At 46.9% G+C, this 25,789-nt stretch overlaps 1 protein-coding gene across 1 annotated transcript in view; it reads right to left on the reverse strand.

The window, feature by feature from the left end:
- TMEM132A (transmembrane protein 132A) overlaps positions 1–25,789 on the reverse strand; it is a 238,492-nt gene that overhangs the window by 68,266 nt on the left and 144,437 nt on the right. The window contains 3 exon segments of the mRNA XM_078676358.1: positions 1,495–1,916; positions 3,392–3,610; positions 21,032–21,243. Of these exon segments, the coding sequence (XP_078532484.1) occupies positions 1,495–1,916; positions 3,392–3,610; positions 21,032–21,243 (853 nt within the window).

The following is a 25,789-nucleotide window of genomic DNA, read 5'->3' on the forward strand; positions in this document are numbered from 1 at the left end:
CCCGCCTCTCCAGGTCTGGACAAACAAGGCCCCGCCTCTCCAGGTCTGGACAAACAAGGCCCCGCCTCTCCAGGTCTGGACAAACAAGGCCCCGCCTCTCCAGGTCTGGACAAACAAGGCCCCGCCTCTCCAGGTCTGGACAAACAAGGCCCCGCCTCTCCAGGTCTGGACAAACAAGGCCCCGCCTCTCCAGGTCTGGACACCCAAGGCCCCGCCTCTCCAGGTCTGGGCCCCGCCTCTCCAGGTCTGGACAAACAAGGCCCCGCCTCTCCAGGTCTGGACAAACAAGGCCCCGCCTCTCCAGGTCTGGACACCCAAGGCCCCGCCTCTCCAGGTCTGGACACCCAAGGCCCCGCCTCTGCAGGTCTGGACACCCAAGGCCCCGCCTCTCCAGGTCTAAACCTGCCTCTCCAGGTCTGGACACCCAAGGCCCCGCCTCTCCAAGGCCCCGCCTCTCCAGGTCTGGACACCCAAGGCCCCGCCTCTTCAGGTCTGGACACCCAAGGCCCCGCCTCTCCAGGTCTAAACCTGCCTCTCCACACTAATACAGAAACGAAGAAGTGCCATATGTATAAGTGGGAGCAGAGGATGGAAGTGCCCAGTGGTTCCACATTTCAGGTGATTTGTAATGCTCGGTGCAAACGGTTTGAATTTCCTCCTTTGAAAAGCAAGAACAATATCAAGTCTGTGAACCAAGTCTACTCAAAGCAACCGAATACATGAACATATGTGAGGGAGTGGATTTACATAACACTGCAAACTCAATAGACTCCAGGAGCTCACTAGCCCAGCTGGTAGAGTGGGGTTTAAAGATTTAGGCTTCAAAACGCGTTCTCAATATTGCAAGAATACTAGTGGAGATCTGTAAGTGTCTGAAGCAGCATCTTCAAGCAAACTCATATCCACGTGCAACTATCTCACTCTATGCCAGGCGGCATCTCCCTACTCAGTGTCCACCTAAGTCTGTCACACCGCATCCTCTGTTCCCCTTGTACGTCTGCCATAGCATAGGCTCCCTTCGCTTTATGCACCTCAGTCGGTTACACTATAAACTCCCTTCTCCTTGTACATCTCTATCCGTCATAACACGGACTCCCTTCTTGTACACCTCACCCTGTCACACTGTAGTCTACCTTCTCTTTGCATGAATTTGAATTTTCTGTACTTTAAAGTGTGGCCATCCTCCAGGCAAGGCAAGTCCTAATGTGTCTTTTAGGATGGGAGGCGCAACCTGCATTAGGAATCCACCTGGGTTAACCCCTTCGATGCGGATGACAAAGCCAGCTCGTCAAGGGCGTTACCTGCGCTACGCGCATGACAAGCTGGCTTTGTCACAAACCGCGCGATTTTCAAATTTCAGCGCACAGCGGGAAAACCCGCTAGCGCGGTAGCGGTTAAACACCTGTCTAGGTCACAGCTCTGAAGAGTCACAAGAAACAAACGTCATCCATGTTACGTCATGTTACGCAATGCAGAGCCCATACTATGTCTCACCTGATGTGGAAGACGTCCGCGGTGAAGTTCTGGCCAAGCACTACTGTGGCGGTGAAGACCTCGCCGGAGAGCACAGCTCGATCTGGGACGCGCACCACAACGTTCCTGTCGATGCGTACTTCTTGGCGCCTTGGTGCTTCGGTCAGTCTCATCTCCACTGAACCTACGTAGGCGAGGCGCTCCTGTGCCCCCTCAACTTTTGGTGGTCCACCACGGCGCACTCGCTGGGGAGGCATGCCCTTCCGGCCGCACTCTACCTTCTTTCCAGTGGCCAGAGAAATGGTGTAGTACATCTCAGCACTCTCAAGGGTACCCGCTGTAGCCTCCGCTGTTACCTTTCGACGTCCAGGGGTCACGGCAGGCACCGTCGCGAACCATCGCTGGGGAAACTCCAGCTCCACCACGCAAGCTCCAAGGGGGGCCTGAGAAGACAGAGAAGAAATAATGCATCAGTGATGGAGAGACATGATCTGCGAGCTGACGACAAAAGCGGACGGTGAAACAAGTCTATGAACATAGCCAAACAATGCCCTTACATAAGTGCGCAAGCAAAATCAAACCACATATATACATTTAAGATCATTTCCATTATGCATCTGCATATAAAACATCAGACGGTGGATATTTATGCAAGTTCAGTCATATATACAAGGTCAATGCATGTACCCACGTACACACACAGAACTTCTGTGCACGCATGTACATTCGAGAATAGTACTTGTACGGTACATACAAGGTCAGTGAGTGTGCGTACATGCATGACCAGAGGGGAACATCGTTTACAACGCGGTTTTTACACCGCAGTGCCATCTACCCCGCAGCTATTACAACGCAAGTCGTTACTACGACTTGCGCTGGATGGCGCTGTGGGATAAGGAATCTTGCAATTTTATATTCCAACACCTTCCCTACTGTTACGGGGACTGGTGTTGGAATATAAAATGATAAGATTCCTAAATCCACGCCCTCGAACGCAAGTCGTTGTAACGACTTGCGTTGTAAGACTTGCGTGGTAAAGGCATGCGTTGTTACAACATGCGTTGTAACAACATACATCCATGACCGGATGATAGTCAGTGCATGCATGTTCAAGCAACCATACTGGACAAAACCCACGTAAATACTAATGGTATAGCAGGACATTAAAGCTGATCTAGAACACCAAGAACAAAACAAGGCGCTGGTCGTTCACTTCTGGACGTGACCTACACGTGTCCTCACGTCCCATGTACAGTCCCATCCTAGGAGGAGAACCGATTCTTGGGGAGAGGTGAATATTTGAATATTCTTTAAATACTGAGCTACGCTCCTGATATTGGAGTCTTGCAGGGCCATCGCACTCCTTCGGAGAGAAGTTTCAGACCATATATAAGAAACTGAACTAGTGGGGCCTTCTACCTGGTATCTGATTTTGATTGTTTACTCCTTGTTGTTTTACAATGTTGACCTCAACTGTTCTGAGTTCATGCATGCTTCTGCCTCGGTGTACAGCGCTCTGATACCCGCAAGGGTCATGCTCGCGCTTTATAAAACTTTTCAAATAAATAAATACATTTGACACTGGGTTCTATTTCGAAGCTTCTCTGTTTTCTAACCCCGGAAGGACTCCGCATCCCGGAATAAAGGGTAATTCCTTCGACAGGTGAATTCAGCCCAAAGTGTCCACGAGACAAGAAGGTAACATGCAGGATGTGTCTGGGAGAGAGGCTGGGTCCACCCAGGAGGCTCCGCCCCCGTCCGCTCACCTGGGTCCACCCAGGAGGCTCCGCCCCCGTCCGCTCACCTGGGTCCACCCAGGATGCTCCGCCCCCGTCCGCTCACCTGGGTCCACCCAGGAGGCTCCGCCCCCGTCCGCTCACCTGGGTCCACCCAGGATGCCCCGCCCCCGTCCGCTCACCTGAAGGCGGCAGGCGCTCATCACCGAGCGCGTCTGGTGGAAGGCCTGCAGAGTGATGCATGGCAGGTCCCGTCTGTCCGTCAGCCAGTCCTTCCCCATCAGATGGAAGAGCACCCGGGCGTAGGGGTCCGAGGGCGACACCCAGTTCTCCACCAGCACCGCTCGCACCTCCCATTGCACCGGCACCCCAGTGAGGGACAGCAGGTCACTGGGAACCTCCTGCAAATGGAAAACAAGGAGGTCATTATCAAAAACCAGGAAAAGAGAAGACAAACATGGACAACAGGGGAATGGGGATATAGTGCAAGGGTGGGGTCACCCCTTAGAATCAAAGCCACATTGCAAGAGTGGGTGAGAAAGGTAGAGAGGGAGAGGAAGAAAAAGAGACAATAGTGTGTTATGTATCCTTTGTAAGACAGCCTCATTCCTCACTCCTCATCCTTACTTCTCATTCCTACTCGTCATCCACCAACTCTACTTCTCATCCAGACATTATCTGTTTCACCCCTACTTTTCAGGCATCTTCCACAATCCCTACTTCACATATCTACCTTTCATCAATCAACCGTTACTCAATCATCATCCCTACTTCTCACATATCACCCCTACTTCGCATCCCCACTTCCCATGCATCAACCATCATTCCTACTTCTCATCCATCATCCTTGCTTCTCATCCATCATCCTTGCTTCTCATCTATCATCCATGCTTCTCATCTATCATCCATGCTTCTCATCTATCATCCATGCTTCTCATCTATCATCCATCATTCCTACTTCTCATCCATCATCCTTGCTTCACATGCATCAGCCATCATCCATGCTTCTCATCCTTCATCCATGCTTCTCATCTATCATCCATGCTACTCAATCATCATCCCTACTTCTCACATATCACCCCTACTTCGCATCCCCACTTCCCATGCATCAACCATCATTCCTACTTCTCATCCATCATCCTTGCTTCTCATGCATCAACCATCATTCCTACTTCTCATCCATCATCCTTGCTTCTCATGCATCATCCATCATCCATGCTTCTCATCCTTCATCCATGCTTCTCATCTATCATCCATGCTTCTCATCTATCATCCATGCTTCTCATCTATCATCCATCATTCCTACTTCTCATCCATCATCCTTGCTTCACATGCATCAGCCATCATCCATGCTTCTCATCCTTCATCCATGCTTCTCATCTATCATCCATGCTTCTCATCTATCATCCATGCTTCTCGTGCATCATCCATCATTCCTACTTCTCATCCATCATCCTTGCTTTTCATGCATCAGCCATCATCCATGCTTCTCATCTATCCATGCTTCTCATCTATCATCCATGCTTCTCGTGCATCATCCATCATTCCTACTTCTCATCCTTCATCCTTGCTTCACATGCATCAGCCATCATCCATGCTTCTCATCCTTCATCCATGCTTCTCATCTATCATCCATGCTTCTCATCTATCATCCATGCTTCTCATCTATCATCCATGCTTCTCATCTATCATCCATGCTTCTCATCTATCATCCATCATTCCTACTTCTCATCCATCATCCTTGCTTCACATGCACCATCCATCATCCATGCTTCTCATCTTTCATCCATGCTTCTCATCTATCATCCATGCTTCTCGTGCATCATCCATCATTCCCACTTCTCATCCATCATCCTTGCTTTTCATGCATCAGCCATCATCCATGCTTCTCATACTTCATCCATGCTTCTCATCTATCATCCATGCTTCTCATCTATCATCCATGCTTCTCGTGCATCATCCATCATTCCTACTTCTCATCCATCATCCTTGCTTCACATGCATCAGCCATCATCCATGCTTCTCATCCTTCATCCATGCTTCTCATCTATCATCCATGCTCCTCGTGCATCATCCATCATTCCTACTTCTCATCCATCATCCTTGCTTTTCATGCATCAGCCATCATCCATGCTTCTCATCCTTCATCCATGCTTCTCATCTATCATCCATGCTTCTCGTGCATCATCCATCACTCCTACTTCTCATCCATCATCCTTGCTTCACATGCATCATTCATCATCCATGCTTCTCATCCATCATCCTTGCTTCTCATCCATCATCCTTGCTTCTCATGCATCTTCCATCATCCATGCTTCTCATCCTTCATCCATGCTTCTCATGCATCATCCCTACCTCTCATCCATCATCCATGCTTCTCATGCATCATTCCTACTTCTCATCCATCATCCTTGCTTCTCATGCATCATCCATCATGCCTAATTCTCTTCAATCATCCATGCTTATCATGCATCATGCATCATCCATCATGCCTAATTCTTATCCATCCTCCCTACCTTTCATCCCTACTTCTCATTCCTCAGTCTTACCAACACACGCTCAATATTGTAAAACATCCCTTCACACTGATTTGTTGTCAACAGCCAATCGGAGCTGAGACAAAGGGCTGCATTCCATTGGCCTAGCCACTGGAAAGCAGCCATCTTTCCTGCACGGTCTGGTTGAGGACAAAGGAGATGAAATACAACCCTGCGAGTGCTTCCAGTGAATCCAGGGCTGTAAAGCATTTAATTGTATTTAAGGGAGTGCTTATTCTGTTTACACAGGATTCTTTGGAAAACTCCGATGGTTTGGAGACGACAAGGGGCCTCCCACACTTAGGCCAGCACTTGGAGACAGTGCTATAGAGTTCAAAGGAACCTTTTTCTGGTTTCACTTTAACATGTAACAGATTCTTTTTAAGTCTGAAGCTGTCTATTTCTAAAAGCTGGGTTTTCTTTCCTTTTATTTGCAGATCTCTGGCCAGCTGGACGTCAGTTGTGTAAGAAAACCAAGACGAGTTGATAAGTGTTTGCATGCCCTTTTAATTTTAAGTGAGTACAGTGTCATGTTCGTCCTTCGTTTTCATTTCCAAGGGTCCAGACCCACCTGTGAAGATGCTGCGCTCCTTGTTGGCTCTGGTAGATTATTGCTGTGTCATGGATGACAAAGCTATTTTAGGAGACGTGGATGGAAAGATTCCAAGGTAGAAACAGATGTTTTTTAAAGCAGGATGCTGACGTGGAGCGACTTGTCCCCTGCTCAGAGGTCATTTCTGTGGAGAGGCGCCATTGTGCTCACCATTGAACTCTGACAGATCAGCGATGGCCAAATCTTAAACCAGGGAGCCCCTTAACCTCTTCCATGCTCATGACGGCTCCCGGCCGTCATGAGTCACGGTGGCCGTGTGCTGATGACAGCCCGGAGCCGTCATGACCACGGCCGCGATCGGAATGTTCAGCACTGCGGCGGAATTTGAGCTGCAGTGATGAGGTTAAGAAGACCTTTTAGGAAATTTGGAAGGGGCCCATGCGTCCACCTTGTGAGAAGGGGGGTGTGAGGACAGCGGTCTGGGGATGGTCAGGCATCAGGAGCCTTCATCTCTCCTCTGGGTAAGAGCCGTGCGTCAAGAGGGCACTGGATGGGCAGCACCCAAGCCACCGTGGCATACCACTCGAATGAACCTCATTTGATTCCTATTCAAGCTGCACAGGCAAATTACTCACTGAATGAATCCAATAAATCAAAATGTATTTGTTTAATCTTCACTTTATTCACGGTTTTCTCCTTAGCTTTTCTCCTTGTTTAATTAATTTATAATCAATTAATTTTACTCATTTCCATTTTGAAACAAAATTCTCCATAAAAACACAGGAACTGAGTCCGTTTCCACAGGTCACGTCTTTATTTTAAAACCCAATGCATTTCGGGATACTTCAGGTCATCAGGGGCAAAAATACTAAAAAAAATAATAAATAATAACCATCAATTTAGTTCTATTACACACCTAATGACTTTCTCATACTACATGTATCTGTTTTCCTGTCTTCGTTAATACTAAATTCATTTGGACCGTACCAAACTGCATGTCCTTAAACCCACAGTTTATTAAAAAAAACTGCTCTGCTTTTATTTTCTGCATTTAGCCTAACATCATGCCTAATTCTCTTCCATCATCCATGCTTCTCGTGCATCATCCATCATGCCTAATTCTCTTCCATCATCCATGCTTCTCGTGCATCATCCATCGTGCCTAATTCTCTTCCATCATCCATGCTTCTCGTGCATCATCCATCATGCCTAATTCTCTTCCATCATCCATGCTTCTCGTGCATCATCCATCGTGCCTAATTCTCTTCCATCATCCATGCTTCTCGTGCATCATCCATCATGCCTAATTCTCTTCCATCATCCATGCTTCTCGTGCATCATCCATCGTGCCTAATTCTCTTCCATCATCCATGCTTCTCGTGCATCATCCATCATGCCTAATTCTCTTCCATCATCCATGCTTCTCGTGCATCATCCATCATGCCTAATTCTCTTCCATCATCCATGCTTCTCGTGCATCATCCATCATGCCTAATTCTCTTCCATCATCCATGCTTCTCGTGCATCATCCATCGTGCCTAATTCTCTTCCATTATCCATGCTTCTCGTGCATCATCCATCGTGCCTAATTCTCTTCCATCATCCATGCTTCTTGTGCATCATCCATCATGCCTAATTCTCTTCCATCAGCCATGCTTCTCGTGCATCATCCATCATGCCTAATTCTCTTCCATCATCCATGCTTCTCGTGCATCATCCATCGTGCCTAATTCTCTTCCGTCATCCATGCTTCTCGTGCATCATCCATCGTGCCTAATTCTTATCCATCCTCCCTACTTTTCATCTCTACTTCACATCCCTCATCCCTACTGCTCATGCCTCAGTCTTACCAACACAGGTCAATATTGTGAAACACCCCTGCACACTGATTTGTTGTCAACAGCCAATCACAGCTTAGACAAAGGGCTGAATTCCATTGGCCTAGCCACTGGAAAGCAGCCATCTTTTCTGAACTGTCTGGTTGAGGACAAAGGAGATGAAATACAACCCTGTGAGTGTTTCTAGTGAATCCAGGGCTGTAAAGCATTTAATTGTATTTAAGGGAGTGCTTTTTCTGTTCACGCAGGCCTCTTTGGAAAGCTCAGATGGTTTGGGGAAGACAAGGGGCCTCCCACACTTAGGCCAGGACTTGGGAGACAGTGGTATAGAGTTCATAGGAACCTTTTTCTGGTTTCACATTAACATATAACAAATATTTATCATTTATCATTTCATTTATTTTCTTTATTTCGGCCGAATGGCCATAAAAGACACACGTATGTACATACATGGAACAAAAAATCGTAACAGTATACATGCATCAATTCAATTAAAACAACAAATTCTAAAATAGGGTGCGGAGTTAATTTTCAACAATCAATTTAAAACATCATTCATTTAGCAGCAAAGTTCAGTCTTTAGAATTAGTCCAACTTAAAGCGTCTGTCCCAATTTCTTTCGGGCAATGTACACAGAGTAGAGGAACCTACTAATGCTGAATACGATAGACTGAGCAGTATTAGTTTTTAAGATCCTGTATGCTGTTAAACAGGATCTGGTTCCTAAAAGTACACACATGGGTTTAAGCCATCTTTTCCGAGCTTTCAGATACGCTTTGCATATAAACAACATGTGGACCTCATTCTCCTTGCACAAGTCTGAACACATAGGACATCTCTCATTTATACTATTCAGACAATCCGGCTTATTCTTTGACCAACGCTCTATATTGGAATTCAGCATGAGATTCCCATACCTAAATTTCAAGAAGAGAGTCTTAGCGACAGGGGGCTCTATTTCGTCCAAGAAGAGTTCAAAACAAGGTTCATTTTTAAAAGACAAAAAGTTTTGGGTTAGAGTGCCAATTCTTCTTTCATGAGCATGCCTATTATTCATAAAGGACCAATAGGCTCCTTTTACCATGGGTTTAGCAGAGGAGGGTAAGTTCTCCGGGTTTTCCCAGAACGAATGCAAGCCCAGAATTACAAAACATTTTTTAATATGCCCGAACCACCGAAGGGAATTAAAAGAATCTAAATTCATTACTTCTCGGAGACCATTCCTATAGTCTATCAATTCTGGGGTGGACCAAATCCTTATCCAGAACATTAACGGTCTTATAATAGTTAGGTGGTCGGTTCGTTTAAAATTCAAATCGAGCTGAAGGGGAATTAATGGTGTACTAGTTGGGACCCTTACAATTGTTCTCATGAATTTATTATCCAGGCCTTGAAAACTCTCCCTGGCCCAAGGTCCCCATATCTCAGCCCCATATAGGGCGGCAGATTGAATTTTAAATTTAAAGAGTTCGAGTACAGGTGTTACACTTTTACTTGTACTAGCATTCAATCTACAGATTATTGGTTTGGCGTTATGAGCATATGACACCTTGCTTTTCTCGATTTGGGCCTTCCATGTTAACTTAGAGTCAAGTACAACCCCCAAGTAAGTAAAATTCTCCACGGTACCTAGAGTTTCCCCGTTCAAGATCAGGTTCCCTCTGTCCGGCCTACTAGGATTCAAAGCCATACATTTGGTTTTATCAACGTTTATTTCACGACCTCTGGTCACACAGTAGCTACTAAAGGAGTTTAAGAGTACCTGGAGGCCCTTCTTGGTTTGGGATATTAAGATGGTATCATCCGCGAAGAGCAACGCAGGCACCCTCTCTCCATTGAGCTGAGGTGAATCATTGCTACAGGCATTAAGATAATCTGGAACATCGTTGACAAAAATAGAAAACAGGGTGGGGGCCAGGACGCATCCCTGTCGGACACCACGCTTAATCGGGATGTCACGCGTCAGTTCGCCATTCGGACCCCATCTGATGTTTGCATGATTTCTAGCGTGTAGCTCAATTATGTGGACCAAGAGGCTTCCTGGCAGGCCGGTTTTGTTTATTATTATTATTATTATATTTAAGCTTAAAGATCTCCAGAGCAAGTTGCGGGGAACAAGGTCAAATGCCGCCCTCAGATCAATGAAGGCTACATACAAATGACCTTTCCTAATGTGAACATACTTCCAATACAGACAACAAAATCTGAAGACCTGGTCTATGGTGCTAATCTTAGACCTAAAGCCTGCCTGAAATTTGGAAAGTATAGCTGACTCCTCCAACCAATCATTTATCCTAAATAGCAAATGTTTGGCATAGAGTTTTTGCAGAATGTCCATTAAACTAATAGGTCTATAATTTGAAGGGACGGATCTATTCCCTTTTTTGAAAATTGGGACAACTTCTGCTGCACGCCAACTATCAGGGAATTTGCAACTTACGGACAGAGCATTAAACGGACGATTAATATAGGGGGCCCAGACTTCAGATTCATGTTAGTAGAGGTCACCCGGTATTTTATCTGGGCCGGGAGCTTTGTTATTTTTTAATTCATTGATTGCCCTATTTGTTTCGTCCAGGGTAAAATCAAGGCATACGGGTGGTGGGAGTGGACATGGGAATTCCTCGTCACCACTGTCATATTGTTTATACAAATTGGTAAAATGTGTCACCCATGTCATTTCATCAATGAATGTATCCTTCACAGGTCTTCCTGCATGCCCCCCGTTTGCAACCAACCTCCAGAAGCCAACATTATCATTTTGTTTTGCAGCAGTCAACATGTCAGCCCAAATTAACTCTTCCCATGTTTTTTTCGAAACTTTTTGCACATGCTTATACTCATCCCTGGCGAGTCTAACATCATCTTGGGATTTATTTTTAATAGCATTTAAAAGCTTCCTCTTGGCCATTTTACATGAATGATCATACCAGATTTTCCCATGGCATCCCACTCGTACATTTTGCGGTTTCTTCCTTGGCATTTTGGACATATAAATTCTTAATTCATTAAAGAAACCCTTGTGTAGTTCAACAAAGTGATCACAGCTATCAGTTAACAAGGGTTGTCCTACTAAAGGTGCAAAAGTCTTATCAAACAGTGAGTAGACTGCAGCTAAGGTCTTACCTTCAGTTAAAAGATGCGGCCATTTTAGAGCACGTCTGTTATTATTAATTATATGTGCATGTTCGCATAAATCATCAGTAGCTATCTCACTTGACGTAGGGGCGGGGATATCTCTGATCATGTGTACATCAATATAAAGTTCCAGAGGATAATGATCACTCTCGGCCCTTGTTGATACTTTAAAGTCTATCATGAAGTGCCAAATAGTTAATGAAACAAAAATAAAATCTAGCCTGCTATTTGATTTCCCAAAGGTTGGTTGTTTGGTTAGGTCTGAGGGAAGGCGACCATTGCACGCTCTAAGACCATGGTCAACTGTTAGCCTCAGTAGTTGGACCGCCAAAGTGGTACACGGGACACAATTAGAAGTTTCAAGCTGAGGAATATTATAAGCTTGATCTTCATCTTGGAAAACATCAGTAATCCCGAGTATCGGTTCGAAATTGCAATTCAAGTCGCCTCCCAACATCAGAGGGACTTCGCCCACCACCCTTTTCAAAAAAGAGTCCAGGATTTCCAAAGTGGGCGAGATCTTGGAATGCCCTATAGGTCTGTTGTAGACATTAACAATGTAGTATACACCCCCTTTTGCGGATACAATTTTCAAAGCCAAAATATCAGGGGTTCCTGTATCTATGGGTTCAACCTTTATAGCTAGGGTAATTTTAAGCCATATGATCAGTCCCCCAGATGGCCTACCCCTATCAGACTGAATGGCCTCAATGCCGAAGGTTTTATAGCCCATCCTATGCGGGATATCCAGTGCCCAGGTTTCTTGTAGTAGGCAGAAATCGCTGGAATCGACATAATCTGCCCATTCTGGATCTTTCAGATTTTTGCCTACCCCTGCAATATTCCATGACAGGAAAAACAGCTGTGGAATTGGCCCACTACCAGAAGAATCGCATTCGGCAGTAGGCGACACTGGTGCCAAAGGGGGAACTACTCTGTCTCGGTATGGGTCATCTATTTTGGTCTTTTCATCAGTAATCAGTGCCCCTGTTGAAGCACTGATTTTTCCACCAGAACAATCCTCAACTGTATCGGTACATACTAAAGTCAAAGATAAATGGCTTTCCATATGTCCGAGACTATAATCAGACACTACGGAGAGACTATCAGTAAACCCTGCAATCTGGGGTAGGGAAGCCGTTGCCACTACATCAACAGTAGGTTGCCTTGCAAGTCAATCTACCTCCTCAAGGCTACCAAACCTATTCTGGGTAGATAGACCATTCCAGCACACAAAAGGATCTTGGTAATTGGAGGGATGAATCCTCCATGCGTGGCGCTGTACCAGGGTCCAATCGTCTTCCCGTGACTTTTTGGGAGGTGGCGGATAGAAGAAAGGCAAAGGCCTAGGTATGACACGGGAACCTTCACTAGTGGGGCAAGAGCAAATGTAACGTGCTGTATGTGGGTCCTCGAAGGTCACCACTATGCAGTCCCCCACCGCAGATTTCTTTGTGGGACCCACCCAGGGGACACGACGCACCATCAGGACTCTGCTCTTCCGACCATTGGGGATTGGACGGTTCGCATTAAGCCAGTGCATTGTCTTGTTCTTCAAAGACCAGTGGTTCTCATAATGGCCGCCTTCAATCTGAGAAACGCCCGTCAGAACAACCACATAATCATTGGCCTCTGGGGGAAGATCGATGTAACCCCCTCTAAAGTTATTCTTAGCAGAAGTGCCCTGAGAGTATTGCTGACGAGATTCACTGGGGGGAGGTTTGACAGGAGGGCCTGTAGTAGGCTTTGGAGTTGGTCGGGGAAAAGAACGGGTGGGGACCTCAGGTTTAAAGGTAGCAGTAGCTTGGTTCACACCCAGGGTTCGCGGCTTGGGAACCGGGCGTTCAGGTGATGGTACAGGGGGAGGAGGGTGTAATGCTTATGGAGTTGGGTCCTCTACCCCGAAGCCCTGGTTTTCTAGACTTCTCAAGCCGAGAGTGGCCAAAGCAATAATGCTTTTCTCCATCTCCAGCAAGCTGTTTTCAATGCATGAGAGTCTCAGAGCAAGGGGGGAAAGAAGTTTGAGTGTTTCCCAAACTATACCTATGAATTCCCCATCCTTCCCCTCCCGACCCTCAACAAGTAAGCCCCCCTCCTGTGCTGTTGTGGTGGTAGAAACAGGATCTGTCCCCTCAGAAACCCCCTCTCGATATGGCTGATCCCTAGGGATAATCCCTTCTGTTATATTGGGTGGTGGTACACTGGGCAATTTCGATTTCTGTGCCACCGCAACTCTTGCCTTCTTGCGGTAATAAGTATACCGGGAAATCTTTTTCCTTTTGGGTAAATTACCCAGATTTGTATTAGTCCTAGATGAATTAAAAATTACTGGGGCAGGGAAATTAGAGCTAGGATCCTGCTTGCCAGTAAGTGGTTTTAAAATAACCGGGGTAGAAAAGTTAAAACTAGCATTCTTCATGGGAGACAGCACGGGCAGGATTGAGTCACCTGCATCAACAGCTAGCCCTAGGGCTGGGGAGGGGAGTTGTAAAATCGGAGCCTGGTGGACTTCTGCCTGCAAGACTAAGGAGCTGAGATTGGCAAGTCGCTCCGGGGTAACAGCCGTAGCTATATGCCCCAGTGAAGATTTTTTGGAAACTGCAATTACCTCCGATAATCTTCTGGCGGCAGCCAACTCAAGAGAGACACGAGTCTGCAGTTTGGAAATTTCCTCGTCAATTGCAAGATTGGTACGAGTAATGAAATCATCCATTGGGCCACTAATTGATGTGCCTCCCTTACCGGCCTTGCTACGAGTTAACCTGGTGGACATAGTTAAACAAAGGCAAGGACCCGGGTAAGGCCTCCTAGGGAATGCGAGAGATTACAACATCAACCCCACTTGATCAATAAAGGAAAATGGACGAAAGAGGGTAGGCCAGTCCAGTCCTCTCAGACCTCGAACGGCCTCAAACGGCCCAGTCTTTGCCCAGTCTTCGCCCGGGCTGCGTCCCGCGCTGCGGGAGGCGGAGGTTGTAATATAGGGGTCGTGGGGGGCGGGCCAGCAGGGAGAGCGGACCGGAAGCTCTCCGTCGGTCTTGCAGGGACTTCTGGGAAATGAAGTCCCTGCACGCTCGCAGCCCCGCTGTCGCCTCGCGCCCACAGCCGCCTTGCCGCCACAAACAATGCCCCTCAGTGCTGGTGTCCTGCTGCACACGTCGAAGCGGCACCCGCGGAGCGGGTGCGGCGAGGAGTGGGCCGGTGGGCCGGTGCGCTGAAGTGCTGAGTAAAAAGAAAGCTGCCTCGGAGTTTAGAGCCAGGAACTGCCGCTAGACAAAGAGTGAGTGTCCCACAAGTTCATTCAAAAAGCACCTTTTTAAAAGCCTCGGGAGGGGCGGGGGGCGGGCCAGCAGGGAGAGCGGACCGAAAGCTCTCCGTCGGTCTTGCAGGGACTTCTGGGAAATGAAGTCCCCGCACGCTCGCAGCCCCGCTGTCGCCTCGCGCCCACAGCCGCCTTGTCGCCACAAACAATGCCCCTCAGTGCTGGTGTCCTGCTGCACACGTCGAAGCGGCACCCGCAGAGCGGGTGCGGCGAGGAGTGGGCCGGTGGGCCGGTGCGCTGAAGTGCTGAGTAAAAAGAAAGCTGCCTCGGAGTTTAGAGCCAGGAACTGCCGCTAGACAAAGAGTGAGTGTTTGTTTTTAGTCTGAGGCGGTCTTTAGTTCTGAAAGCTGGGTTTTCTTTCCTTTTATTTGCAGATCTCAGGCCAGCTGGGCTTCAGCTGTGTAGGAAACCAAGTCCTAGCATTCTTTTTTCATTTCAAGCGAGTACAGTGTCATGTTCGTCCTTTGTTTTCCGTTCCAAGGGTCCAGACCCACCTGTGAAGATGCTGTTCTCCTTGTTGGCTCTGGTAGATTATTGCTGTGTCATGGATGACCAAGCTATTTTAAGAGACGTGGAAGTAAAGATTCCAAGGTAGAAACAGATGTTTTTTATTGGCTGGATGCTGACGGGGAGCGACTTGTCCCTTGCTCAGGGGTCATTTCTGTGGAGAGGCGCCATTGCGTCACAATTGAACTCTGACAAATCAGCGATGGCGAAAGCTCAAACCCGGGGGCCCCTTAACCTCTTCCATGCTCCAGGGAATAAGGCATGCATCCAGTACCTACGTAAGAAAATAATCACGTGGTATATTTTGCAGGGCCTAACTTTGCCCCATGGACTCGGAGGAATTGTATCCCATCAATTTGATTACAGGATACTAGTGGCCGATTCACCTACTCTCTAGCCTCCGGACCGAATGTTCGGTCCTGTAATCCTGTAAACGTGATTATTTTCTTACGTAGGTACTGGATGCATGCTTTATTCCCTTGCAGCATTGAATTGATTTATTTTCAATTTTTTCATTATTAGCTCATTTGGGCATTATTAGGAGTGGCGAACACAGGGCTGGTCCCTGTGTAGTCCTGAGGAAGAGCTTGGGGGACGCTCGAAACATGTTGACAGATAGGAACTAATAGGTACACCTAAACTCATTGTTCTTTAGGCACCCTATTTATTCGACCCCGTTATTAATTCTACCACCTAGGAGCAAGAATAAATCATTTATAGCTTACTAGGCAGGTATTTTAAATCACTTACACATATCCCACTCCATCACATCACAGTTCTCGCACCATACAGTCTAATTTAAGTGCTCCTACGTAGTTCGCAAGTCGTAGCAAGCCCCAGCCCGTAGAGGACTGGGATGGCCCCCATGTCACCGTGGGGCAACCCTGGTGAGTGAGGGGACACTAAGAAAAAGAACAATTTTTCCTTTTCTTCTACTATACACATTATTCCAACCCCAATGAGTGTTGTGAATATGATTATAATAACATAGCTAGGCTCTTGATCTCTGGTTAAGAGGTTTTCATGACTTGTACAAACTGTGGAGGGTGAGCCTAAGCATTTTCCCTCCTTCTCCCTTTGTTTTCTGTTAGCTAAAAATACTAATTATCATAATGTTTGTCACCCATAATTGCCCATGCGACCCCTATTTGTATATGAATTAAACAAGGAGAAAAGCGAAGGAGAAAACAGTGAAAAAAAGTGAAGATTAGACAAATACATTTCGATTTATTGCATTCATTGATTGAGGAATTTGGCTGTGCAGCTTGAATAGGAATCTAATGAGGTTCGCTCGCATTCGTTCAGTTACCCAGCGCTAATTGGGCGGGACGTGAAGCAAGCGAGCACTATGGGTGGGCGGAATTTGCGTAATCGCGCTACGCAAATCTCCACAAAATGGTAAGAAATCTCTGCGAACAAGCAGAAATTCCGCGAACATATGGAATTGCTTGTTCGCGATGTTTTTTTACTGTTCGCAATCGCTGTTTTCGTGCCCTGGGAGAAATATCTTGCGAACACGCATTCGAGAACGTGAAAAAGCAGAAAAGTTCGCGAAGTCGCCGAACGCACAATTTTGGGCAATTTCCTGTTCTCCGCGGAACGCGAAATTACCCAAATACCGCAAATTCCACGAACGGAATGGAATTTACCACCCAGGCCTAGCGAGCACGCCGTTACAGTTCTGAAATAGTTAAGCACGTTTACATAGGAGTACATCGGTGTGCATCTCACCACCTTTGAAATATATTGAACGACTCTGGGTAGTGCCAGAAAAATGTCCAAAAACAGGGGCATTCTAGGACCAGGTGAGGGCTTCACAGGACATGTCATGGCGTGCCAATAGATAAACTCCGCGTCGCAGTGCGGACATGCTGGATGCACACTTAACTAAGCACATCCAGAACTTCAGAATAACCGAGGAGCTATAACCAGGTCAATGAAGTGTAGGAGTCAGGGCGCGGTGTAAAACAACGCTCAAACTTTAAGACTCTTCTACAACCAAACCTCCTTTCCAGTCTCATTTACAGAGGTATGCCTGTACATTAGCGGATTGATGGACCAACGCTTTGAGACTACGGCAAACGAACCATGAAGCGGCTCTGGACTCTCCTTGAATAAGCCGCCTCCTGGGAAGAGCGCCTTAATCAGAGGCTCATAATCGGCATCTGAGAAGCAGCATCCAAGAGCTGTAGCCATCACCTTTAATTATCTCTTCAAAGGTATTTCAAAACATTAATTACAACATCCATTAAGGAATTAATACTCGCCTGAATGATCTTCGGGAAGGTCGCTTTCATCAAGGTGGCATCAAATGGTGGCACGCAGCCAACTTCTTGTATTTCGACGCATGCACGTTAGATGGTTTCTTGTGTGGTGAATACACTCTCCTCAGAAGCCCTGCTCATGCTGCCCCCAGACAGAAAGGATCCTTAACACACCCTTGAATCCAAACTTCAATCACCAAGTACCAATCTGCTCCAAGCTAGCATGCTTCACGATGAGTCAGTCCTTTGTACATTTCCGGTGAAACTCCAATAAATGCCTCCTCAGATTCACTCGATACCAAAGGGGATGATGGACGGAGCGCTTGAACAAATCAAACACTCACCCCCAGTCAACTGATCTGGGTTTAATCCATCATCATTCTTTAGCTCACTCTGCCACCCCAGTTCAGACATGGCCATATGCAAATCAGTCTGACCATGTGCCTCATGGGAACAGTCCAGCCCGACCGAACTTCCAAGCCATGTCTTTTCTGGAACTGAAACAAGCATCCTGGGACCGGTTTCGGATTCATAATCCTCATCAGCCAGGCTAGCTTGAATCCAGTGGTAGAGTGAGCAAGGGACCCACGTCTAGGCATACCCTGCCAACTCAGGGCAAACACAGCGATACCAAAGGGGATGATGGACGGAGCATTGGAGCAAATCCAACACTCACCCCAGTCAACTGATCTGGGTTGAATCCATCATCATTCTTTAGCTCACTCCGCCACCACAGTTCAGACATGGCCATATGCAAATCAGTCTGACCCTGTGCCTCATGGGAACAGTCCAGCCCGAACTGCCAAGCCATGTCTTCCCTGGACCGGAATCAAGCATCCTGGGACCGGTTTCTGGCTAATCAGCCGCCATCAGCCAGGCTAGCTTGAATCCAGTGGCAAAGTGAGCAAGGGACTCACGTCTGGGCATACCGTGCCAACTCAGGGCGAACAAAGCGATACCAAAGGAGATGATGGACGGAGTGCTTGAGCACTGACACACAGACAACAGCATTGCATGTACTACCTCTGTGCGCAGTTGTGTTCTTGACGCATCAGCTAAGCTTTCCTTGGATCCTAGTTGAGTGGAAGAGGTGTGGTCTAATACATATAAAATATATTTTTGTTTGTGCAAATTGGTTAGCGTTGCTTTTTGCGTGGTACAGTTATTGAGGATTCAAATGTCACTTGTATACTACCGGGGAAACCTCTGTATTTGTAAGGTGGTCTATCCCAAAAAATGGAGAAATTACAAAGAGCCTTCTTCGGGTAAGTCTTGGAACTACGCAAGCTGGCGGCCAGCGGAGGGTAAGGGTCTCCTCTCCGGCACACAGGATCGGATCAGGCCAAGGGGACTATCCTCTATAGTTTGAGATTAAGTACTTGATATCTGTCCTCCTTTGGAACGGGGCGGATCCACATATCAACAACCACATAGGTATTTGGAGGATTGGCTGGCTCTCGGTATGATGTAGTGGAAGCAAAGAAGGAGGTTGTAACCCACGTAGACTCCACTAGTGGTGGAATAGATAGACTCCACTATCGTCTACCTCCGTTGACCACTCCATGTGGAAACCAAGGCTTCTTTCCATTTTGTATTAGTGTACACTGTTTCCATCTCCATCAGGGAAACCTACTTCTGTGTGAGGTTATCTGCACATACACATTAAACTATGGTGAACAGAGGGCAGTAAGACGTAGAAGCTGAATGTTTTGATCGTGCTCCAGATCCTGAAAGTCTCAGTCGTGCTCCAGATCCTGAACGTCTCAATCGCGCCCCAGATCCTGAACGTCTCAATAGTGCTCCAGATCCTGAATGTCCCAATACTGCTCCAGATCCTGAATGTTTAGATCGTGCTCCAGATCCTGAATGTCTCAGTCGTGTCCCAGTTCCTGAATGTTTCAATCACACTCAAGATCCTGAAAGTCTGTCGGGCTCCAGATCCTGAACGTCTCAAATCGAGCTCTAGATCCTGAATGTCTCAAATCGAGCTCCAGATCCTGAATGTCTCAATAGTGCTCCAGATCCTGAATGTCCCAATACTGTTCCATATCCCGAATGTTTAGATCGTGCTCCAGATCGTCTCAGTTGTGTCGCAGTTCCTGAATGTTTTAATTCCACTCCAGATCCTGTACGTCTGTCGTGCTCCAGATCCTGAACGTCTCAGTCACGCTTCAGATCCTGAACGTCTCAGTCGCGCTCCAGATCCTGAATGTCTCAATAGTGCTCCAGGTCCCCACCCCAGCACTTGCTGCTGTCCCACAAGTCAAAGCTGGAGACCGTTAGGCCAGAGAAATCAGATGGTAGCACACAAGAGGGACACAAGACGACTGACTAAAAGAGGGAATTAATATTAGGAAGCTGGGGTTCAGATCCCTCTTCACATCTTCCAAGGGCTGCTATTCACTCTCTCTGCCCTTTTGGGGGAAGGATCCAGTATGTAGGCCTTGGAGTCCCAGAGACCCCTCAGAGAGTCCTCTGTGTAAAGGGAGCCTCTCGCAACAGAGATAGGGAAGTGATACCACTTCCCCTGGGATCACAGCTTACTGGGCTTTGGACGTTGCTTTGACTCGTCTACCGGTTTGGGTCCCCGTCGCCCTTCCCCTCCTCTTTCCATGCGGTGTCCCTCACCCTCCCCTCCTCTTTCCCACCTTCATTACCTGTCTACGTCCCCAGCTCCTTCCCTCCTCCCCTGAATCGTTCCCCTTGCCTGCTTTTCCCCTTACGTAGTTGTGCTTATTGTTTATCTTGACCGTACAAGTATCTATGTTGCCATGCTCTACTAACTGTGTAACCTTTGTGACGATGTAACCTGTAACTATGACCTGATGCTCATGTAAAACGCTCTGATACCTCCGGGTCTAGCCAGCGCTATATAAAACCTTTAAAATAAAATAAATAAAAATAAATCTTCCAAGGGCTGCTCTTCATGGTGGTTTGAGGAGTTTTAATGCACAATCCTCTTCTTTTGCGTGTTCAGGTATAGAATCCAAAAGGACCTGTGAGTACAGGTCACCTGACAACGAAGAGGCCGGCATCTATGCACACTGCCCTGTTGGACCATTCCTCACCAGGGAGCGACTGGACACAGGCCACTGGCAGGGCAGTTTCTCCTCTCTCTCCTGGTGACCCCTTTTCTTCTGTTTCTCCTTTTCTGGCCTGTGCAGAGGGCAGCGTAGGCTCACGACATATGACTCCGTCGTCCCTCGTTGAAGCTGAAACCTGCTCTGATCTCAAGGCTTTGGTCGGCTGATCACTATATCTTACATGTTGGGCATTGCTGGCCTACAGGTGCTTGGATGAGGGGAAGGGCCATCGTTACCTAATCACAGAAATCCCAAAGATGCCCAGCCACCTTCCATGCAGACTAGCCTTAGCCCTGCCGCAGTCCCTTGCCTGATGGCCACACGTCTCACCTGATCTCCTGGCCTGGTGCCAGCAGTCCCTTACCTGATGGCCACACGTCTCACCTGATCTCCTGGCCTGGTGCCAGCAGTCCCTTACCTGATGGCCACACGTCTCACCTGATCTCCTGGCCTGGTGCCAGCAGTCCCTTACCTGATGGCCACACGTCTCACCTGATCTCCTGGCCTGGTGCCAGCAGTCCCTTACCAGATAGTCATACATCTCACCCGGTCTCCTGACGTGGTGTCAGATGCCCCTTACCTGGCGGGCTGTGAAATCTCCATATGTGGCACTGACGACAGGGGTGGCGGTGGTTCGGCCGGTGAGTAGGAAGGTCTCGGTGCGAGAGGTCAGCGAGGCATTTCCGTGCAGGAAGCGTCCGGTCTGCTGGAGGCGGAAGTACTCTGGAGCGTTGGTCACCTCAAGAGACGCCGGGAGGAAGACGCGGTCCACCAGCTCCACCTCAGCAGTCACTGCAAGAGAAAGGTCATAGGTAAGGCCACGTGCACACCCCTTGTGTCTGCAAGATTCGCCTACTGGAACCATGTACAAGCCAAGTCAACAACAAACTACTGTTTCACACGGATCGCCTTATTTGGAGGGCACAGAGGCTTTCTGCACCAGAGCCAGGGGCGAAACACAGGCTCCCGCATCCCCCGCAGTGCGGGGGGGCCCTCAAGCTCAATGGGGCCCCCTCAGCACTGCACGTCGGCCTGAGAGATCCTAATAGAGTCCGGAGGGGGCCCTCCACGTACCGGCAGGGGGGCCCCCTCAATTATCGTTACGCCACTGACCAGAGCAGAAGGAAGACCAGTGAAATTGTAGGAAATTGTTCATTTCAACAGATATGTTGCAAATTTCAAATCTCCCAAATGTACCACTACCAGGGGCGTGGCTTGGTCAGTAAGATTTTGGGAGGGAGGGGGGGTGAGCTTCAGAGTTTCCAACAATCAGGCTGGCATTTCATGTTTAAATACATTATACTATTTTTTGTATTTATTTTTGTGTTTTATAGAGTGCGAACTTGACCCGTGAGCGTATCGTTCGCGCTCTATAAAACACAAAAATACAAGCAGAGTACATGAGAGGGGTCGAAGGGGCGAAGAGTGCAGACAGGTATAAGTACTAAGAGAGAAAACACAATATTTTGTAAAATAACCAATATTTTGGAGGACTTTCAAAATAGAGAGGGGGAGAGTGTGTGTGTTTTTTTTCTGTGTGTATGTGTAAAAATGACTGGTGAAATACGACTGCCATCTCACAATACCAGATTGAAAGCGCCTGTATGTAATGATTTAATAGAAAAAAACATGTATTAGGGTGGTGTAACACCCCAAAAAAAAACCCTGAAGCTACGTCCCTGACCACTACTTCCTGTAGTGATGCAGGCAGCAGAGCTCAAGGGGGGGAGGGGTCGTGGCCCCTGAAGTGTGACATCACTGCGCTGCCCCACAGCACCCACAAGCAGGAAGGACCAGAAACTGGATTTAATTTTACCCTGTTTGATAGCGCTCAATGTCACATGAGGACTAACTAACCGGCCCTTTTCCCGTCCGTACTGAACACGGGGCTGTCAATCTTGTAAAAACGAACCTTGAACCGGAAAAGGAAATGAACAAGTCTTAAGACACATCACATAAAATAACTAAGTCTCCCACAGAACTGAAATATTTCCAAACAGCCTTGACAAAAAACTTTCGACAACGGGGCTACAGTTTATCCCGACAGTGACACCCGTGTCCTTCGCTCGGTTGTGTATATTGAGCTGTGATAGGTAAATTCAGCGATGCCCCCCTGAACTAGGGGTGGGCGGAATTGGCGTAATCGCGTTACGCAAATCTCCGCAAAACGGTAAAAAATCTCTGCGAACATGCAGAAATTCCACGAACACGCGTATTGCTTGTTCGCGATGCTTTTTCACTGTTCGCAAATCGCTGTTTGCATGCTCGGGGGGAAATAGCTCACGAACACGCATTTGAGAACACAAACAAGCAAAACATTTCACGATGTCGCGGAACGCAGAATTTTTGGCAATTTTGCGTTCTCCGCCGAACACGAATTTATCCAAATTCCACGATCGGAATGGAATTTACCGCCCAGGCCTACCCTGAACTTGCCTGAGGTGGGGAGCCCGAAGTCTGACCCCCGAGGGTCTCCACATGTGCACCCACTGGAACCAGTGACGTCAGACACAGTGGCTTATTTGGTCCCCACAGTCACCCTAAATCATGAGCACGTGTCAAGGAAGGTTCCCGTGGACACCAAAAACACTAACCACAACAATCAACCAGCATTGGCAGAGCCAATTGTTTTTGCCTTTCTGAGGCTCGCTTGTCTTTGCCAATGTTTTTTTTTGCCATATTTTACAGCATACGTGATAGTAAAACATAAAACGCTATGATGTGGTAAGTGCTGGCAGTGCCATAGCACTTTTTCTCTTTCCTTTCGACCAACTGACGCTCATGCACGTGCACTATATAGGCAAAAAAACTACAAAAAATGAACACTGATGAAGCCAAAAATGGCTTCGTTATTTTAATTTTATTTTTGTGACCGGAGGAGCAAGAAAAGTGAGACAGAGCAATAGGTTTAAATGACAGACTTGACAAAAAAATGTTAGTCCTCAGTGCTAATTAGAGGGTTGCTTCGGTGATGCTCGAGACATATAAAAATGCAAAAAAAAGCAGATCCTAGGCCCCTCTGACGCTGCCTGAGTCCAAAAGGAAGCCACCTCCCTTCCCTCCTTGATAAGAGCTGGGCGAGGGACCAGGGAGGGAGAGAACAGGGGGTCGTCGCTAAAGACGCGGGGCTCGTGGCGGGCGCATTTATTTATTTAATGCAGTTTTATACAGCGCAAACTTTACCCAAAGGTGTCAGAGTGCTTCACAAAAGAACCAGGTAAGTTACAAGAGGGACACAGGATAGACTGAACATGCTAACAAGTTACATATATACAGTTACTTACAGGTTCACAAGCTAGGCTGATCACGCTATAAAGTTACATATATATAGTTACAATGCTAACAAGTTGCAAATATATATATATGCTCTGTATATATTTTTTTATGATATAAGAGTTTATTTCTATTTTGTAAATATTTGCTCGGTGTGTCGGATATGTAAATGTATTTAAACATTTATTAATGAAATAGTTGGTATAAAGTTAAACCTGTATTCCAACAGTAAATGCATTACGCTGGTTATGGCTTAATGGACACTCCCCTATGAAAAGAACATCTAGCCAATCAAATTGTAGATTGTTGAATGCACGAGCACTTTAAATTCACGTAACTCTCTCAGTGCGCCATGTGACCAAGGCCTCTGTGTAGGCTGAAACGTTATGCTGCCGTGGCGTACTAAGCAATAAAAGAACTCACTTGCATCTGGGTCTACCGTTCTTCCTCTTGTGTGATGGCTCTGGATTGCGGGCGCGTCGTTGAGAGGGTAACGAGTATGAAATATATATATATATATATATATATATATATATATATATAGTAAAAAATATAAAAGGTGTCAGCGTTAGGTAAAATCAGAAGTAAAGTACATATTTACAAAGTTTACCTCATGTGAGTGCCAGGTAAATTACAAAAGGTACACAAGACAGACTAATCTCGCTAACAAGTTACATATATGTAGTTACAATGCTAACAGGTTGCATATTTATATTGTAAAAAATATAAAAGGTGTCAGTGTTAGGTTGAAACAGGAGTGAAACAGGAGTAACGATGGCTTGAAGAAGCCATCGTTACTAATATTAAATTGTTGATTTTTGTAATGATTTTATGAGGTGTATTAATGAAAGTTATTGACTGTTGTTTTTAAGTATAAAACATATTTCGTTGAGACAATTAAAATGTATGGCTTTTTAATATATTTTTTTCAGTGAACTCTTTTTCTATATTGCAATTGTCATATATTGCCTGGGAGTGTTGTTTTCCATTATATGTTTTACCCTGTCCCAGGAATTGCATCTAGTTACAGGGGGTCCTTGATGTTTTCAAGTTTTTTTTGTTTTTAAACAGGAGTACAATACATATTTACAAAGTTGACCTTATGTGAGTTCTAGATAGTCCTAATGGTCAAGAAATGGGTTGAGTTCTTTCAGGAAGTGTCTTTAGAGGAGGAGGGTTTTGAGATCCGTTTTGAAGGTCTGGAAAGAGGTGGTGGTTCAGAGGGGACGAGGAAGTGGGTTCTAGATTCTGGTGGCATTCCCAGAAAAGGATTGAGCCATAAATCTTTCCCTTTTGAAGGTAGGAGGTTCGAGCAGTAAGTTTTCCGCATTGCGTGAAGGTCTAGAGCCTCCTGAGATTTTGAGTTTATTAGCCAGATAGCGAGGGGTGGAGGTGTGCAAGTCTTAGTGGGTGATAAAGGATGTCTTATCGATTAACCTTGCTTTGATAGGAAGACAGCAAAGAGACAACAGTAAGGGTGTGATGTGATCATTTCCTTTAGCCCCATCTACGAAGCGAGCTGCTGAGTGGAGGATGGATTTTAGAGAGGAAATGTAGGATTTAGAGAGGCCAGGAAGTTGAGAGTTGCAGTATTCCAATCTGGAAAGAACCAATGATTGAACCAAGGTTTTTAGGTCTTGTTAACCTCTTCCGTGCTCGTTACGCAACCACTCCGTCACGAGCCACGGACGCGCTGTGCTAGTGACGGAGTGGTTCCATCACGGCGCGGCCGCCCCGCCCACGCTGCAGGAATTCCGCACCTGCGCGGGCCTTCTATTGAGCGGGCGGGCCGTGATGGAACAACTCCGTCACAAGCACAGCGCGCCTGTGGCTCGTGACGGAGTGGTTCCGCCACGAGCATGGCGGCACCGCACGGACCCCCCCCCACCCCAGCGCAGCGGCGGAATTACCACCGCGGCCATGGGGTTAAGGAAAGAAGCGCCAAACCCCCGAGAGAAGGCACAGTTTGTAGAGTGCATTCTTGGTGATGGTATTGATATGTGGCTGTAAGTTGAGCCTTTTATCTAGTATGACGCCTAGCGATTTGGCACGGTCAACAATGATA

This window comes from Lissotriton helveticus, chromosome 1_1 (assembly GCF_964261635.1).
Source record: "Lissotriton helveticus chromosome 1_1, aLisHel1.1, whole genome shotgun sequence".
Lineage (NCBI taxonomy): Eukaryota > Metazoa > Chordata > Amphibia > Caudata > Salamandridae > Lissotriton > Lissotriton helveticus.